The sequence below is a fragment of the Centruroides vittatus genome, unplaced genomic scaffold (assembly GCF_030686945.1).
Source record: "Centruroides vittatus isolate TY-2023 unplaced genomic scaffold, ASM3068694v2 contig_349, whole genome shotgun sequence".
In the NCBI taxonomy this organism is placed as follows: domain Eukaryota; kingdom Metazoa; phylum Arthropoda; class Arachnida; order Scorpiones; family Buthidae; genus Centruroides; species Centruroides vittatus.
The window spans coordinates 1,452,866-1,470,812 of NW_027122172.1; the positions used below are offsets into that span (position 1 = coordinate 1,452,866).

At 29.9% G+C, this 17,947-nt stretch overlaps 2 protein-coding genes across 6 annotated transcripts in view; one reads left to right on the forward strand and one right to left on the reverse strand.

Moving 5' to 3' along the window:
- Window positions 1–35: 35 nt before the first annotated feature.
- LOC136974466 (MICAL-like protein 2) lies at window positions 36–3,496 on the reverse strand. Of its 3 annotated transcripts, XM_067269376.1 has the most exons (6): window positions 3,204–3,496; window positions 2,967–3,117; window positions 2,092–2,252; window positions 1,470–1,518; window positions 1,258–1,405; window positions 38–139 (listed from the first exon to the last, which is right to left on the reverse strand). In XM_067269376.1, the coding sequence occupies exons 3-6, from the start codon at window positions 2,241–2,243 to the stop codon at window positions 96–98; spliced, it is 393 nt and encodes a 130-aa protein (XP_067125477.1). In that variant the 5' UTR covers window positions 2,244–2,252; window positions 2,967–3,117; window positions 3,204–3,496; the 3' UTR covers window positions 38–95. The 3 variants fall into 3 exon arrangements, with proteins under 3 accessions (XP_067125478.1, XP_067125477.1, XP_067125476.1); XM_067269377.1 differs by lacking the exon at window positions 2,967–3,117 and having other exon boundaries at window positions 36–139; window positions 3,335–3,496; XM_067269375.1 differs by having other exon boundaries at window positions 2,967–3,496.
- Window positions 3,497–7,354: 3,858 nt separating this feature from the next.
- hdm (hold'em) overlaps window positions 7,355–17,947 on the forward strand; it is a 38,649-nt gene continuing 28,056 nt past the window's right edge. Inside the window, exons 1-4 of one of the 3 annotated variants that reach the window (XM_067269378.1) lie at window positions 7,355–7,428; window positions 7,796–7,953; window positions 15,858–15,989; window positions 16,876–16,951. In XM_067269378.1, coding sequence (XP_067125479.1) covers window positions 7,809–7,953; window positions 15,858–15,989; window positions 16,876–16,951 — 353 coding nt within the window. In that variant the 5' untranslated portion in view covers window positions 7,355–7,428; window positions 7,796–7,808. Of the gene's footprint in view, window positions 7,429–7,453; window positions 7,628–7,795; window positions 7,954–9,150; window positions 9,255–15,857; window positions 15,990–16,875; window positions 16,952–17,947 lie in introns of those variants that run through there. The other 2 variants (XM_067269379.1, XM_067269380.1) reach the window with 2 other exon arrangements.

The following is a 17,947-nucleotide window of genomic DNA, read 5'->3' on the forward strand; positions in this document are numbered from 1 at the left end:
CCGTTCGAAGAAATTTCTATCGCGTCGTACGTAACCGGTGATTTTTATAAAGTCCTTCGTCTTTTCGAAAATAACACCGGTATTCCGGTCGAGATTTATGTCCACTGTTCTTGGGATTTTTCGCGAATGCGCTCGGAAGCTAGAAAAACAGATTTTAAATTAACGTTAAATAACAAGTAAATTTAATTTTTATAAATACTATTTTCGTTCGTCTTTAACATAAAAGAATTATTATAAAGTTAATTTCGATTAATAATTACGCCATTGTCCGACGTTTTGTTATTTCTTTATTTTTTACGTTTATAATTTTTTCCTCGACCGATGCTAATAGCGGTCGTATTTGTTTGTTATCGTTTTTTAAATTTAAATAAACGAAATAAAAAATTATAAATTATGTCTCGTTGTGAGAAAATTTTCCAACGTTCGATAGTAACGACCGCTTAACCAATAAATAGTCCGATAAATGCATTCGTTATTGTTCGTTACTTCGGTCTACTTCGACTATACACCGGTCGACATTGATGTCAATGACAGATTTGTAAGACGCGATTTCGGTTCGAAAGAAACATTAATAATCGAAATTAAAAACTATTAAATGATAATTATAATATTCTAAACGTATTTTTAACTATTTACGAAAGCTTTTTAAAAAATTACAATTCGGAAATAATAAACCTAGTAATAATTTAACCCAATGGAAATTTTGTTTTTAAAATGTATTTCGACGTAAAACCTATTTAATTACAAAAGATACGAATGAAAGAATTGTAATTAAACGGTTAAGTATAAAAAAACTTTTTAGATTTGATTTTCTGTTAACTTTAAATATTTTAATATTTATTAAAAATAAACTAATCTATTACTATATTAATTAATAGATAATTTAGATCCAGTTAATTTGCGCAAAATACGGGTACGTTTTATTACGAATTGCGTATAAATATTCTGTCAGATGTTAAACTATTAACATTAATATAAATATATTTTTATTAAAATGCAAATCCATTAATTGCGACTAAATATTGTTACGGACGACAAAGATTATAAGAAACCGGAGCAGATGGGAATATAAGATTAAACGTATCGGATGCATTGTCGACCAATGGCGATTTCAAATTTCTATCTAGGAAATCGTCGTACTTTTATTAATAATTACGTGATTGTACTTAGGCTAAGCAAAAATATAATCTAGGATTCGGTTACCGATATCGACAATTCTTATGTAATTTTCAGAAAAATAAACAAACAAATACTAACTTTTACGAGGCGATTTGTTTTCGAAATACTGATAAAACTGAGACACGTAAGTCGCGATGCTTAACTTATCCGGTTCGTCGTACTTCACCATGTCTTCCGCGTCCAGTAAAGCGGGTATTCCAAAATGTTCTTCGGCGATGCCAAACGCCTATAATAATTTAACCTTAAATATCTCGAATTATAATTCAAACCGTAAAAAAATGAACACTTACCAATGAATTATTGTAGAAAACGTCGTCCTTCGATAAAGCTTTAAAATCGCTAAATAAAAATATATTTTAATGTTTGCTTATTTAATTAAAGCCGCGCATTAAGTAAATTTTTCCACTAAAAATAACTCTGACGTCGTAATTACCCACTATTAACCCGTGGCGAAAATTTGACGGTAATTCGTTTTATTACGAACGATAAGACCAATTAAAGTCGTCGGTTGCGCCATATCCGTTACGAGGCAATAGGTTTTTTTCTACCGGGATAAACTCGACCTCCTCCCATTTTTATCTATGGCAAAGACCTATTTAATATTCGCCATAATTCTTTTCCCACGGCGTTGTTTAGCCGTAAAATATCGCGTCGAATCGCTACACCGCCGCTAACTCGAATAAACTATTAATGCGAGGATATTTAGTTTTTGCAAACGGTTTCGGTCGCCCGGTAAAAACCCATATTTTCGGTCTTTATTAATGCGTTCTACTTTCTGGAGAAAATTATCCGTCGCGAGTTTATTTTTGACGCGAAACAATCGATGCTTCGAGTCGAGTTAAATATAAACACAATAGATTATATTTAACAAAAACTAGTTACGGGTAAGGTTATCGATTCGTTTAAACTTACATTAACTCGGGTGAAAAGTGATGAATGATGGCGCAAAATGCCAAACCGTCTTTCCAAGAAGTGGACATGTCCATAACGTTAACGTTGGGATATCCTTCCGTAATTCTTCTGCACCACACTTCTAATGCCTTTAATCCTCTTTTTTCTCCCATTCCTAATCGCTGCCGATATATTTAAACGATAATTATAAAACAACAATATGACTTAAGAAGAAAGAAAAAGGGAAAAAATTATGTAGAACAAAGTGCCTGACGCTAAGCTAATTTAAAAATAAATAGCTTTAAGACGGTTCCGCCAAACGTGTCGAGTCACGCCATGCCTCCTCCTTACCAATTTCTCACTCGGGTATACATTGTGTGTTACACACCTTGTTCCCTTTGGCTTTCGTTTTGGTCGATAAGTGCATTAATTATCTTTTTCCGACTGTAGTTCCTCAAATGCACGGATGGTTTAATGTTAATAATTCTTCTGTTAAAATTTTGCGCATCCTCGATACAATAATGCGAGAAATCTTTCCGTACAATTACGGGTAATTAATAAGATAAGAGAAATATTTCTACAGAATTCGCGAACGATAAAAGGATACTTTTACGAAAAAGTCTGTCTACAAAATTTTAAAATCGCCTTTATTTAAAAAGAAAATTACTTATTAGTAGGGTTAATAAAAGAATTATCGTATCCTCTCGCATTCGAGAAGCACTAACTATAAAAATTAGTAAACATCCTTGTCCTAAATACAGTTAAAGATAAGTACAGTACAGTACGTTAGAATGGAATCGTAAACAATAATGATAATAATTATTAAGTACTGTACTTCTAAAACATATTTTAAAAAATACTTATAAGTGAATTTAAGATAAAATTTTAAATCTTACCTTAGCTATATGCCGGAGAAGGTTGTCGTTCCACGTGCACGCAGGATAGTGAATCAGCTGAGAATGAGTGACTCGGAGTGTTTACAAATGAAGTCGAGCGGTTATGCTTCTCGATTGTAAGGAAACACGCGTTTTGTTATCTCTGCTCAGTCTCGAAGAAACGAGATATTTTTCGCTTTAAAGAACTGGCATAAACACGTAACTACAAATGTATGATAACTTCGACACACTATTCACCTTTTACATTAATTGTTCGAAGCTCGGAGCCGATTGGTTTAATAGAGGAAGCGATAATTGCACGTGGTAGCTTTGACGACGACAAAATGCGTTTAAATGCGATTTTAGTACACGTACATCAATTTACCTACCTTTTTTGTCCCGTCAGGAACTGGCAGTTTGGACAGAGAGAGGCAGAACAAAGCCAGGTTTGGCTGCGGGACACAGGAAGTAAGCGGCAGGACAAACAGAAGGGGGGGAAGCAGACCTGTTGAGTCGGCCGGCTACAACCACTAGGCTGTAGTTAGCCCAGTGACCTGAGTCGTCTATTTCACCCTACTTACCGAAGTTATAAAAAAAATTTCCTAAATTTTGCACGCTCCGAGTATCCGAATTAAGTAAATAATGTCGGTTTTTTCTTTTATACTAGAAAGAAACCAAAAGAAACATTTTATGTCAATTTACGGGTTGAACAGTTTCTGAAGTAGGAAAAATCGAACCGTGTTTTTGGTGATTGGCCTAATGTCCTATTTATACGCATTCGATGACTTCTCGTCTAGATGAACGTCTTACGGAGAAGACGGCCAACCGTTCGCTTATTTTTACAATGTTTTCTATAAACAGGATGTAATTTTAATCATTCCAAAAAGAGTAATAAAAACAGAACGCCACTGGTTATATTAACAATTGGTACAAATAGAAACAAGAGTAAATATTACCTTGCAGATTTTATACGCAGAGGCTTTAGTTATCGACGGCAATTAGATAACGACAGCCTTGAAATCTAGCTAAAACCATTGTTGTCTATTTGCTAATTTATTTCAATTCACGAATCATGTAAGAGGTTGTAGATAGGCATCTTTTCGTTCGTATTCACTATCGACAATACCCAATTCACTTAAGTACTTTAATGTATTTGATTTGCATATATTTAAATACGCGATGTTTAAATGAATAACGTAAACGGCGAAAAAAGGAAACCAGAATGTAGCATTTTTCGTCATGTACGAAAACATTTAATTTTAACGTCGAGAGTGTTATTAAGGAAACAATAGAACCGAACTGACCGAATAGTTTGCCATGTCAAAATTTTAAATGTAGAGAAATTTAACCACGAAAAGACGAAGGCAATAAAAAAAATACAATAAATTATTTTGCTTAGCCATGTGAAACTCACAGGAAGAGATGAACTCCGATGTTTTTGTAATACAGCGCGGAGATGTCACTGACTTACCACTTCCTCTAAGGGTCATATTTAAATGTATATTTTTTCAACGATGCTTCTATATAATTTAAATTATGCATTCGAAAATAAGGAATCGTATTAGGAACAGGTGTTGGATGTGCATCGGCAGCTATAATTTATGATCTATGACTACATTTTTAATAGATGCGTTAAAGTTACGCGAAGGTGTTTTTTTTCAATCGAGAAAAGAACCAGATGACCCGTAGAAAAAATATTTCACAAAAGAAAATGTGGGTCGAAAACACAGATTGCATTTAAAGCACGACCTCGGCATTTTATTTGGCGGGGTAGCTCTCTTCTATACGAAATATACGTCTATTCTCCGAACTCAAAAGGGTCTACGCGTACGCGTTAACTTATATAAATCTATATAAATTTATATTATCGAAAATTCATTTAATACTTTGTACCGCGAACAACAACGAAGAAAGAATGTAAAAAATAAACAAATTTTCTACAATTTTTAAAAATTTACCAAGAAACTTTTACGAGAGAAATAACGATGTTATTATGTCCTACTTGGGTATGTTATACCGTAAAAAAAGGAGAAAAATCGTGATCTTAAGGGCTGGAAGAATTAGTGGATTCACGACCTAATGTCCTTACAGAAAGCGATGCACATAAGGTAACGACTTAAACGAAAGAGAATAAATAAACCGTCTGTATTAACCTAGTTTGTAGAAAACGTTTAAAGAACAATCGAGCCAAAATGCTTTGCTCGAAAGAATAGTTTCGATAGAAATATAGGGTGTGACTCGGAATCATTAGACTGTAGCCGATTTATGCCAGTGAGAAATGTATCTGAATTCGAGGGGATCTCTTCTTCTTTTTGTTCCGGTTATAATAATCTAATCTTATCTAAAATACTTAAAATTTTCCAGTAACTCGATACAGATTTCATGCCTAATTTATCGTATTTGAAGAAGATAAGAATATCAAACAATCTTGAAATTTAAACTTTACGGCTCATTGACATTTGTTAAACTCGTAAAAAAAAGTTCATTTTTAATTCGAATAAAACGACTAATTTTCGGACGAATTTAAATGCACGGTTAATGATAGAGTTAATGGGTCGCCGACCCTTCGTCTTAATCGTTCTGGTTTAATTGTGATGATTTTTGGCAGGTAAAAACTCGTTCGATTTACTCGTCTCTCTAATATTTTAACAATCGACCTTCGTCGACACCTTAAAAGTATAGAATATATTACCGCACGTATTTCAAGGATTTTTACGGAACGGTATGTCATCATCGTCGATCTACTTCCCCTATAAGGCAACTTTATTTACAAATAAATAAATTACGTCCGTAATAGTTTTAATTTACGTAACGTTAATTATCATTTTGTATATTTCGTTATATTTATTAGTCACAAGAATGCCCGGTCGAATTATTAAAAATTAATGATTTCGGAAAATGTCGACATTTTCCCCTTCGAACGAAACAAACTACACCATTAAATAAATAGACCTTAACCAAATTTTATTAAGGTTAAGAGGCAGCCCTTGACCATTTAACCCGCGCTTCGTATTTCATCGTTCGATCGAAATTTAGCACGAAAAATATATTAAATTTGAAATACGACCCCGCCGACAACTTTAAAAATTTACCGGGTTTTAAACGGACAATTAGCTATTTTTAGAGAGATTTTTGCAATTTTTTAAAACGAAATTAACGATAAAAATTCACTATATCGAGAGAAAAATATATCGTAACTGGCGAATAACCGCGCAAAGAAAAGGTTGGGAAATGTCGCGATTTGTTGTAATATTATAGCGTAAGCCGATATTATTTAAACCGTTTAACGCGCAAGACCCGCGATCTAGGCCAAAAGTTTCTATTACACTTTGGTAGATTTAAGTTTCTACTTATATTTATCGAGGATCTAAGGCGATCCTCGCTTCGACTCGAGTATATTAGATTTATGATTCTAAAACTGCGTGTTTATAAATTTTTCTGTCGAGCCGAATAATGCGAGTTCATCGAGATAAAAACGAACGATCTAGATCAATATTGCATTTCCCGGCATCCGTTTCGTTCTTACGCTACGAACTCCTCGTAATAAAATGGATCTTATCGGCAATTTATTTATAGAACCGGGTTCGGAAAAATTATCAAATTTTAGATAATAACCTCGATCGTAGATACATTTACTGTAACGTGTATTTTATTAGATTTGTATTAATTAATATTTCTTCCGTTATAAAATACTTATTAATATTTTATACATTTTTTTTTGGTCTGAAGATTTAGGCCAGACGATAAAATCTGCCAGAGGGCAGCACGTATTATATGTCGCGAGTCGTCTGCTTTTTGTCTGCGTTTTTTTATATCGAGTTGTCATTGGGGAACGAAGAGGTAATAATAAACAGTATCGAAACGCGTTATTAAATAAACAGAATAAAGAATTATTACCGTTTTCGGGCCATTTTAATGTATTTTCGGCATTTAATATTTTTACTAGAACCTTAAATTGTAGCGAGGAACTCTGGGAGGTGACAATCTCTCGTTTATTAGGACGCCAATTTAATAGCCAGCGACATAGTTCTCGCGAAGGAAAACCGTGCACGAGCGAGAAGCGAGAAATATCGCTGGCGAGAGCGAATTTCTGGTTCTCGCGCATATCTGACAGGATTTGATATTTATCGCGTCTCGCTTCTCGCTCGTTCGCCTCTGCACAGTCGCACTCTTGGGGTACGACTATGCGACGCGAGAACCAGAAATTCTGGTTCTCGCGTCGCATAGTCGAGCGAGAAGCGAGAATTTCTCGCTTCTCGCTCGTGCATGGTTTTCCTTCGCGAGAACTACGTCGCTCGCTACTAAATTCGCGTCGCATCCTTATCATTGTTTTTCTAATAGAAGTTGTTAAAATGTTTACTTTTTTCCGAATTGTTAATAAATTTTAAAACTATAATTTGTATAATAAGAAAAATACTCGTGAAACAGGTGCTTTATAACCATCAGAATTATATTCTCGTATATGAACCGGCCTATCCGCGTGGTCAGTATCACGTGGTCGGTGTGACCTTGTAGTGTGCATTGTTTCTTTTACAGTATTTGGCAGTTTAATTACTTTATAAGTACACCAGTACTAATGGTTTGGTCGGCTATCGTCTGACATTTTTTAATTTAAACATGATTCGCGTAACTTTATACAAGATTTGTATCTAAAATTAATATTAAAAGAAATCTTAAATCTGGTAAAAATAGTAATTTATTTTTTTCTAATTTAAGGTTTTTTTATATTAATTTTAGTTAATACATCCATTTGGAGGTTTTTTTTGTATTAGTATGGAAATTTATAATTTAAATTTTATCTTAATAAATTGATATGCGAGGAAATTCGTATAATTTTGTTTTTATTTTAGGGATTCTCGAAGAATGACTTCTTTGCAGAATAAGAGTGTTTTGCCGAACGAAAATAAAACTGTTCGAATCTGTGATTTATCACCTAATTTATTTAATGCTATAATAATGGGCATTGTAATCACTAAGCAAGATGTTAGAAATTTTCAGAATAAAAGAAGTTAGTTGGTTTTAATGAGATTTAAATTTTATTAAGTGAATCTATTAATGTTAATATTAAAAAACAACGTGTTTAATATATGCTTATGACGTATTTTTTATATTTATTAAATTTACTTTATAGAATTATTCTAACTGTAATAATGTCGAGTTATCCGAACTATTTTGTCGGTGTCGCCGTATTTAAAATGTAAATGACTATGTAATTAAATTTGGTTTAAAGTATAATTTTCAATTTCGGAAATTCTGTTCTACGAACTATTCCGATTTCGTAGTCGATTCCTTCCGACGACGGACGTTATTGCCGGAAAATTCTCGAGATTAGTTTACTATAAGTTATATTATTTAACTTTGTAAACATAGAGTGATTCTGACAGAGCAGTTTAGATAGTTTGTTGTTACGTTAAATTTGTATAAAGAATCTCGTATGATAAAATATATTTATATCTTATGTCTTGTCGTAGAAAAGATGCATTTGATATACGTAAAAATGTATATCAAATGCATCTTGTATGCTACGCATTATACTTTTTATGCTATTATTTACTAATTTGCTTGCAAATCTGTATTTAATATATTTTATTAGATTCTCCAATATAAATAATGGATGATGGTGATTATGATAATGATGATGATGAAAACAATACTGAATTCTGATTTTCATTAAAGGAAAAAAAGTTGACTATAAAATGCATATTTTAATTATCTTTACAATGAACAATGGATACAATATAAGTTATAATCAATTAAATATAATATTTAATGTAATGAAAAGTATTTTATTTCTGGAAGAAAAAATTTACAATAATAAATCATGGAGCATTATAAAATTTAAACCTTGTATATTTATTACAGTATGTTCATACAGCTTCATTGGAAAATTATCTTTTTAAATAAGAATACTATATTCAGTTGATTATAGTGAATAATGGTTAACAATGGTAAGAATGGTTTATAATACTGTGATGAGCTAGTAGTAAATTAATTTATTTATTTAATGCTTATATTCTTGTTGAAGCTAGTTCATTATTTCAGTTATCAATAAATATTTATATTAGACTTTTATTTTACCTTTTGTTTGGGGAAAATGTATATATTTAATGTACAGTATAAGGATAATCTTGAAAAAATAGACAAATAGCATAAATTAATATTCATTGGAAATAATTTAAATTTTTCTGAATCAGTTAAAAAGAATATTAAAAGCAAAACAACAAAAAAATGACAAAAATATTATCTTGATTTTACATAAATATGAATTGGTAAAAAAGTAATGAAGAATCAGAAAAGAATTATACAAAGGTAATTTACAATATACTGATTTTTCAAGAATAAAAAAACAAAAACCTATTATAAAGATGTTATGAGTATACAAGACAATAATTAAAATTAAAAAAAATGAATTATATATATATAATGTACAAAATCATTTCTAATGCAATTGTTAAACACGTATTGAACAATACAAAGAAAATAAGAAAAATATATGTCGTTAACAAAAAATAGCATATGGTAAAGATATTATAGTCAATTAGAAACAGGAAATTTCCTATTAAGATACTACTGAAGAGCTAAGAATTACCAGAAAGAATTCATTTGAAGCTTGAGAAAATGGCTTTCTAGACAGTACATAGTCATTATTATCTGCATGGACAGCTTAAAAAGTATAAAAATTTTAAGAATTAATGCTATAAAATTGTTTAATAAAAATGCTTTTATTTTAAATAGATAGTTTGTGAATAATTATGTATTCTTATTATATATTTCACTGTTTTATAATTATTTTACTTTTGAACTTTTTGATTTTAATTTCTTTTGATTACATTAAAAGCTTTCTATTATTTTTTTGTTATATTAGAAAGAAGTTCATAATTATGCAAAGTTATTAGATAAAAAGTTTATTACATTCTAAATTTAGGCAAATCTCATTACATTTTTGTGTTTATTGTCAATAACATCAATAATATTAAAGATATTGTCAATAAACATAAAATTTGCATTAAGTTGTTTTTTATTTCTAACAAAATATTTGATATAAATATTAAATAACTGTAATCATAAATATCTATTGTTATCATTAATGTGTATGTATGTATATATACACTAACAATAACAATAGATGTTTAATTATGATTACTGTTTTAAAGATAGTTATTTTTCTGATTTTTATTAATATCTTTTACATATGTTGTATCACATAATTTTAGTGAAAATAATTAAAGTATGGATTATAAACATTTCATGTAAATAATTTTAAGTTTATAACCATATGAATAATATAAAACTATTAGGTTCATAAACTTTTGATAAATTTACATAATACTTTCATTTGTTTGAAATGATTTCTGGTCTTTATTAAAGACTTTTTACCTAACATCTATTTCCTCTTCACTGAGATCTGTTCAGTTTTATTACCTGCTTCTTTTATTATATTTAGTCATGAGTCTTCAGTTAACAATATTTAGTGACATAAATTAGGATGTGTTCTAATTTATTCTGCTTTATGTATTTAGTTTAGATTGTATAGTTTTGATTATATATAATAGTTTTTCCTTATTGTAATTATGAATATTGTCACCAGTCATTGAATGTTATCACAATTATTAAGTTCTAAAATATATGTTAAATACTCTATAAAAATTTTGCTTATTGTAATCAGAATTCTATTATAGTCATTACTATCTTCAGATAATATTTTTAAGCTGTCTTTTCACACTGTCATACCAAATGTGGTTGATAAAATGCAGTCACTATCAGTTATATCATTAAGGGTCATCTATTAATTAAGTGTACAGTTTAAGGAGAGGAGTGGGTCACAAAAAGTACATTATTATACAAGATGGATATGGAGGGGATTGAGGCATTTTCTATATGGACTTTTTTAGTGGTATTAATGGCATACAAATTTGTTCTTATGAAAAAGTTTAATGATGATGTTAAGACTTAAGACATCTGGATATAAGAATGAAAACAAAACCATCTATTGAATAGAAGTATACTAGCAGTGATCATGTTTTCTTGAAAAAGTGCCGAAAAGTTGTCATGCAGTGAATTATCAAAATCACATGATAAAAAATACAAAAGTGAATTTTCATATTTTTATTAGTAATGAATAAAGGTAAAACAAATGGATTAATGTGTGTGAAATGAAAGATGATTCATAGTGTTTACAATGATTTACATGATTGTTCATAGTGATGGTTATACAAATATATATTTCAAGCAATTTAATCCATAATAATTATTATTATCATCAGAAGTAATTAATTTTTTTACATTTGTTTCTAAAGATAACAATTAAGTATTTACTTCCAAATTAATCTCTGCCATAAGATTGGAATTATTGTAAAAATGAATTTTTTCTGAAAAATATAGATCCTATTATACAAACAGTATTTTTTTCTGTATTAGATATTAACACTCTAAAATATTTGGCTCATAAAGCCAGCATATGCAATTAAATTTTAAATCTATTGAACTATTTGCATTTATGAACTGTAGAGGGTGCTGCATTTTTACAACATGGCTACTTTATCTGGGTCATTTGTAACTAGTAATGTAAAATTAAACATATATTACTGTCCAATATAGTGATGTATTCTGCTTGTAGCTGTTTAGCGAGAAATTTTATAGAAGAACCAATTATTGCTAGTGGGACATATCATTATGTTGTATTTAAACAAATGAGTGAGATCGTTCTATACATATTTGTGCCCTTTGTGTTAATAAACATCAGCTTTGATATCAAACCAACAAAATATACTTTACTTTTTATTTTGTGTAGTATTCCATTAATATGTTTTTCTATTTTTAAATAAATTAACATAAAGTCTGTTTTAAAACCAATTAAAAAAAGATTTTTAATGGAATGGATATAAAAATTAATTAAATCCAGTTATAAAACACAAGATTAGTGAAACCTCATGTCTTTTTCTTCCAATATCTGTATTAAATCAGAAAGACAGTCTCTGTTTAATTCTTTTCTTTTTATGATTGACTTCTAAAATTGTGAAGAGTTGGTAAGGGGCCTCACACTGAGTTCAGCCTAGGGCCTCGAAATGCTTAAATCCAGCCCTGTGTCCCACACAAAATTACTGGCATTTTAAACTTTAACGGAGCCCATTATATATTTTTGTCTCTTCCCACATAAAAAACAGATGATTATTCAGAAATCAGAATTTGGAGAAGTTCAAAAATGTAACCAACTGAAAGAGTGGATTAAACTGTTAAGAATTGGCAAAAGTTTTTGAATTGCCCAGTTTTACATGAACATATACCGTATTTTACGGACTATAAGACGCACGTTTTTCTTCAAAAAATTGCTTCCAAAATTCAGGTGCGTCTTATAGTCCGTAGCGTCTTATAGGTATTTTTTAAAAAAGGAGTGGGTCACAAAAAGTACATTATTGTACAAGATGGATATGGAAGGGATTGAGGCATTTTCTATATGGACTTTTTTAGTGGTATTAATGGCATACAAATTGCTTAAAAATTAAGGTGCGTCTTATAGTCCGTAAAATACGGTATATATGTTACCGGCCGAATCCGATTTCAGGCTAAACTGATTTAGAATTATTATTCAAGTATATTAATGGTTAAAATAAAATTAAAAGGCAATCAATTAGATGAACAATATTTATTCAAACATAGTCTACTTAATTATAAAAAATGGGGTTAATGTTACCCTAGGTATCAAAAGTGGCGGCTCATCTCCGATTCCAGCAATCAGAAGACAGGGAACAGTGGGGACGCACGTTCTAACCTAACCTAACCTATTCTAATAAATTACCATAATTATTAGAATAGGTTAGGTTAGGTTAGAACTTGCGTCCCCACTGTTCCCCGTCTTCTGATTACTGGAATTGGAAACGAACCGCCACCTCCAATACTTAGGGTAACATTAACCAAAAATGGTATTGATTAGAAGTGACACAACACTTGTACAAAACTATAAAATAAAAATAAGCTAATCAGTACTTATCGGTTTGTATTTTTTTTTATTAAGCCGTGCACTTTTAAAGGTAATTAACTTTCGAAAATATTTTTAAAAATTTAAACAAAATAATAAAAATAACTTTTAGAGTCAAACTAAAATTAAAAATGAACTTCTTTGTGCTTCTTAGCATAACATATAAAATATTTTATCTTTTATTTATTTTTACAGGGTGTACTGTGGTGGCATTTAGAATTACACAAAATTATTTTTTTTACACTGGTACCTATTTATAGTAGATAAATCAGTTTGGCCTAGGACAAACTAGTTTAGCCTGACAAGCATAGGATAAACTAGTTTGGCCTGAAATCGGGTTTGGCCAGTAACACACACACACACACATATATATATATATATATATATATATATATATTCTGTTCTGTTTATATCCAAGAGAAACATACTTCTATCAGATCTGAGTCCCTTACTCAATTTGTCTCCTTGATCAATTGAGATCTCATCCATTCTTCAGTAATCTTGCTTCTTTCACTTTTTATTTGAGTCCTTTATCACAGGATAAACCATTCAAGTTCCAGATAGATGATGTCAGATCAAAGATTATTATCCTGTGGTCAAAGGTACTATCACCAGCACTCTCCACTTTATGACAGGATATGTTTTTGGGGACCATAAAACTAGGTTCAATAAAATATTGGCATATCCTTTGTTTTACTAAGCCTAGCTAACTACATCAAACAAATTGGGCAGCCAGACCAAGATCAAACTCTCAGTCTTGACATTAGTGTTGCCACCTGTCTGGTTTCACCTGGATAGTCTGGTTTTTAATTCTTTGTCTGGGTTAACAATTAATTTTGTCTGGGATTTTGTAGAAATTGTGAAATTATGATGAAACAAAGTACTAGCAAATATTTTTATAAAATTACTTTATTTTTTCTTTTCAGCTCTTTAAAGCTAAGTTATTTCATTTCTTAATTTAAGTTGCTCTTACACAGTGCATGTTATTCTTCACATGGAAAAATAACATTGCACATGCATCAGACACTTCTGCTCAAACAAACCTGACATGCCGTCTGGGTCAGCAATTTTGAAAGCGTGGCAACACTACTTGACATATTATTTGTAAGAGAGTACTATTATAAAAAATTTTATGATTTTCTATAATTGAGAAATAAAGAAATAATAAGTCAAGATATTATAAATATTTTGTCCACATAAAAAACTTGGTTTATCATTTCACTTGGACTTAAAATGCTATTATATTTCTAGATAGACATTAAATGACACTAACTTATAAAATCAATTAAATTTTGTCTAACTATGACATTCTAATACATTTCAAACACAATTTTAGAGGAGTATTAGTAACTGTACATCTCTTATAGCAATTTTATAATTGTCAGTTGGAATGATTGTATAATTGTCTTAATTTTATGTCCTAAGCTTTTTCTATATAGCATAAAACTGCTGCCAAACAAAAAATTGCTCTAAATCTTAGGATTTATTTCATTCTTGATCAAACAATTTTTCATAATTTAGTTTTCTTTTTTTTCTAATATTATCCCTAATAAAGCTATAGATATTTTTTTACTTCTACTTAATCTTATAATATTCTAGCTTTGTTCTATAACCTCCCGTTTACTCCAAATGCATTATGATATCAATTATTAGATTTGCCGTCGACTATAAACGTTTGTTTTTTTAAACATTTTTTTAATCTAAATATATAAAATTACTTGTCGTGACTGACTGATTGACTGATTGATTCATCATCGCCCAGAGCAAATCACTGAACCTAAAGAGGTGAAATTTGGTACACAGGGTACGTCGTGGAAACACACACTAAGAAGGGATTTTTCGAAATTCCCTCGCGGGAAGAGAGGAAGAGCATTAAGGCTTTACTGGAAGAACGGCTTCTACTGTACTATTTTAGATGCGATTTTTTGTTTTCAACTATGTTTAGTCTTCATTGAGTACTTAGATGTTATAAATATTTTTATTTTTATTAAATTGATACATTTCAGACATTGTTATAAATATTTTTATATATTTCGATTTTTTAACCAAATGTTCGAACTGTCTTAAATTTGAATTTGTTATTGCATATTGGTTCGATTATAGAACGATTGTAAACGTTCCAAAAAATTGATCAAATCGAAAACAGTCGGTTTGATTTTCGGCAATTCTCGTCGTTCTCGGCGGTAGGTGTTCTATAACGATTACTATAGTTGTCGAAATACCGAATATAAATGGTGTTTGCTTGCAAAATCCGTGCGGGCAAAGTCGCGGGTAACAGCTAGTTTTTACATATAACTTAGGAGGGAGGCTAAAGAGTTTCTTTTAAAACTTTAGTTTGTTTGATTTCCTTTTTAACTGTTTTAAAAAAATAGTCTCTTAATATCTGTTAGAGTAGATTAGCACTCTGTTTTGCTGACTTTTGGTGAAAAAGTTCATTCTGGTCATCATATTATATTCAATGTTTACTAATTATCAAAAACATTACTATTTCCCTGTAATATAAGTATAAACTTTGCTTTTCTTTAGTTTCTTTTGGAATTCTTTTCATCTGGTGAATATAATCTTTAAAACAGAAATAATATTGATGGAATTAATGTGAACAAATGCAATAAATGTTTAAAATTAATATTTTGAAATTCTTTTAATTAAGCCATATTCAGGATGGTTTTAAATATATTTAAGAATAAACTTTTCAAATACTTTATATTTCTTTTGTCATTCAGTGCTCTTAAAGATACTTTTAGGAATGCGTTTGGGTTAGGAGTTATGTTTATTTTCACGTATTTTATTATTTTGACCAAAATTTTAATATTTATTTTCGAACATTAATACCAATTTCATTTATTTTGCAATTTTTACTGGATATTTTGTATATATAATTATCTGTGGTAGTTGATTTTAATGATTAATAACAGTTTTTTAATTTATAATTTTAGAACCTGGAACAGAACGATATGTTTTAGGATTTACATTAAGAGATTCTCCAAATGACACAATAAATATAACATGTTGGGGTGATGAACATGATGTAAATAATATTAGTAATAAATTTCAAATTATGGATGTAGGTATGTTAATATATTTGTTTTCTTGTAATAATAGTATATTTTTTTAATAATTATTAATTACCGAATTTCTGAATTTATTTTTGTAGCTGCTTTGTTTATTTAAAAGTATAATTAATGTTATTTATTAAAAAGTGTTAAATTTAAAATATTGTTTACTACAATATTATGTAATATTTTTAATTACATAATAGCAAATAATAAATTATTTACTATTATGTAAATTGCAATTTTGGGAAATTATTGGAAACTCATTAGCTTTTAAGATAGAAGTTCAAATAGGAGTGTGTAGTAATGGCAATTAAAGTGTGGATTGACATATACAAAATGAACAGAGGAGAACTGAAGGTGAAACATGTGTATACATGTTTTTATTGATATCAGGAAAAATAGTAGTTGTATTTATATAGTGGCAATTCTGGCAGAGGTGTAGGAAGAATAATATGGATTTTGATAATAGCTTACCAAGATCTGTTCGAATTACGGCTAATTTATCATTTTAAATAACTTTATTTATCAAAATGTGATTGTGATATTTTTTATACAATTTTAAAAATATATCAAATTTAAGTAATTTACACAATCATTGATGATTAGTTTCTATGGTGTAAAAGAAAAACTTATTCAAAATTACTGATATTTTGAAATTTTTTTAATTTCTGAATTTATTTTTGAAAACATTTTTGTTTAAAACATTTTAGGCAGAATAAATTTTTTTTAAATTAAATTTTATTTCACATAATTATTCTATAAAATGTAACATTTGATTATGTGTATTTTATTTGAATCAAGTGCAATCAGTTAGAATAAATACTAAAAATTGTTAATTATTTTTAGTTTTAAACTAGAAAGATAAATTAACACATTCCTTTTTATCAAATTAATGTAGTGAAAATTAAAAACCCTCAAATACAATTGAAGCATTCTGCTAGTTCTGACAATCGCTACAGACCTGAAGTTAGCAGGTATAATTACTTTATTTTTATATATTTATACTTTTATAAAGATGTTAATTTATTTAAACATTTTTTTTTAATCTAATGATAATTGCATTTATAAAACTTACATCTAAAATTATGATATAAAATTGTTAATGTAGAACTCTTATTAAAACAGAAGTTGTATATCAACAAACATCAGAAAATAGATTAATTATATTTTCATTATAATTTTTTAATTTATAATTATTAGAAAATATATTTGTTATAACTAAAAATACGGCAAATGCATATAGAAAGAGGTCCAAGGTATGGCGACGATGTTTGGACCACAGAAAATTCCCTCTTACTGCCTGGCATAGTGCTTGGAAATAATGATTTTTTACCATATTGAGCACATGTGTAAATTTAGCATGTGAAAAACCAGCAGTGTATACTGCCAAACTGATGTTGTCTAATTCAATATTTACCAGTGCTTGTGAAGATGATAGTAAGAAAGCCTTTCTGATGAAGGTGACAATGGCAACATATATGCATTTGTCATATTTTTAAGCAGCGTAACCTTGTCCTACCACTATCCCCACTTCCAAACCTATGCAAGCTCATTTGCAATGATAGAGACAAGTTTTCTACTCTCAAGAAGTCGGGGGGGGTCTTTGCTGTTCCACTGGAGAATCTTGCAATCGAAGTAAACACAACGTATATTGGGGCCACTACTAGAACGCTTGCCAGCTGCCTTGCGGAGCACCAAGAGGATGTTGTGAAGGGTAGGCACACCACAGAACTTACAAAAAAGGTACTTGAGCAGGGTTACAACCCGCTATAGTCCCAATAATTTATGCTCAAGAGCTGTAAAAATCGAAAACTTGTTTTTATATGGGAATCTCTTCTTACTACCACCTTGGATACATGCAACACTCCTACCCTCGACCTGCCCAGTGTATGGGTCACACTGTACAAGCGAATAAGCAACTATTAGCAACCTCCAGTATACGTATAGCGTGAGCCTGGATCCACGCATGC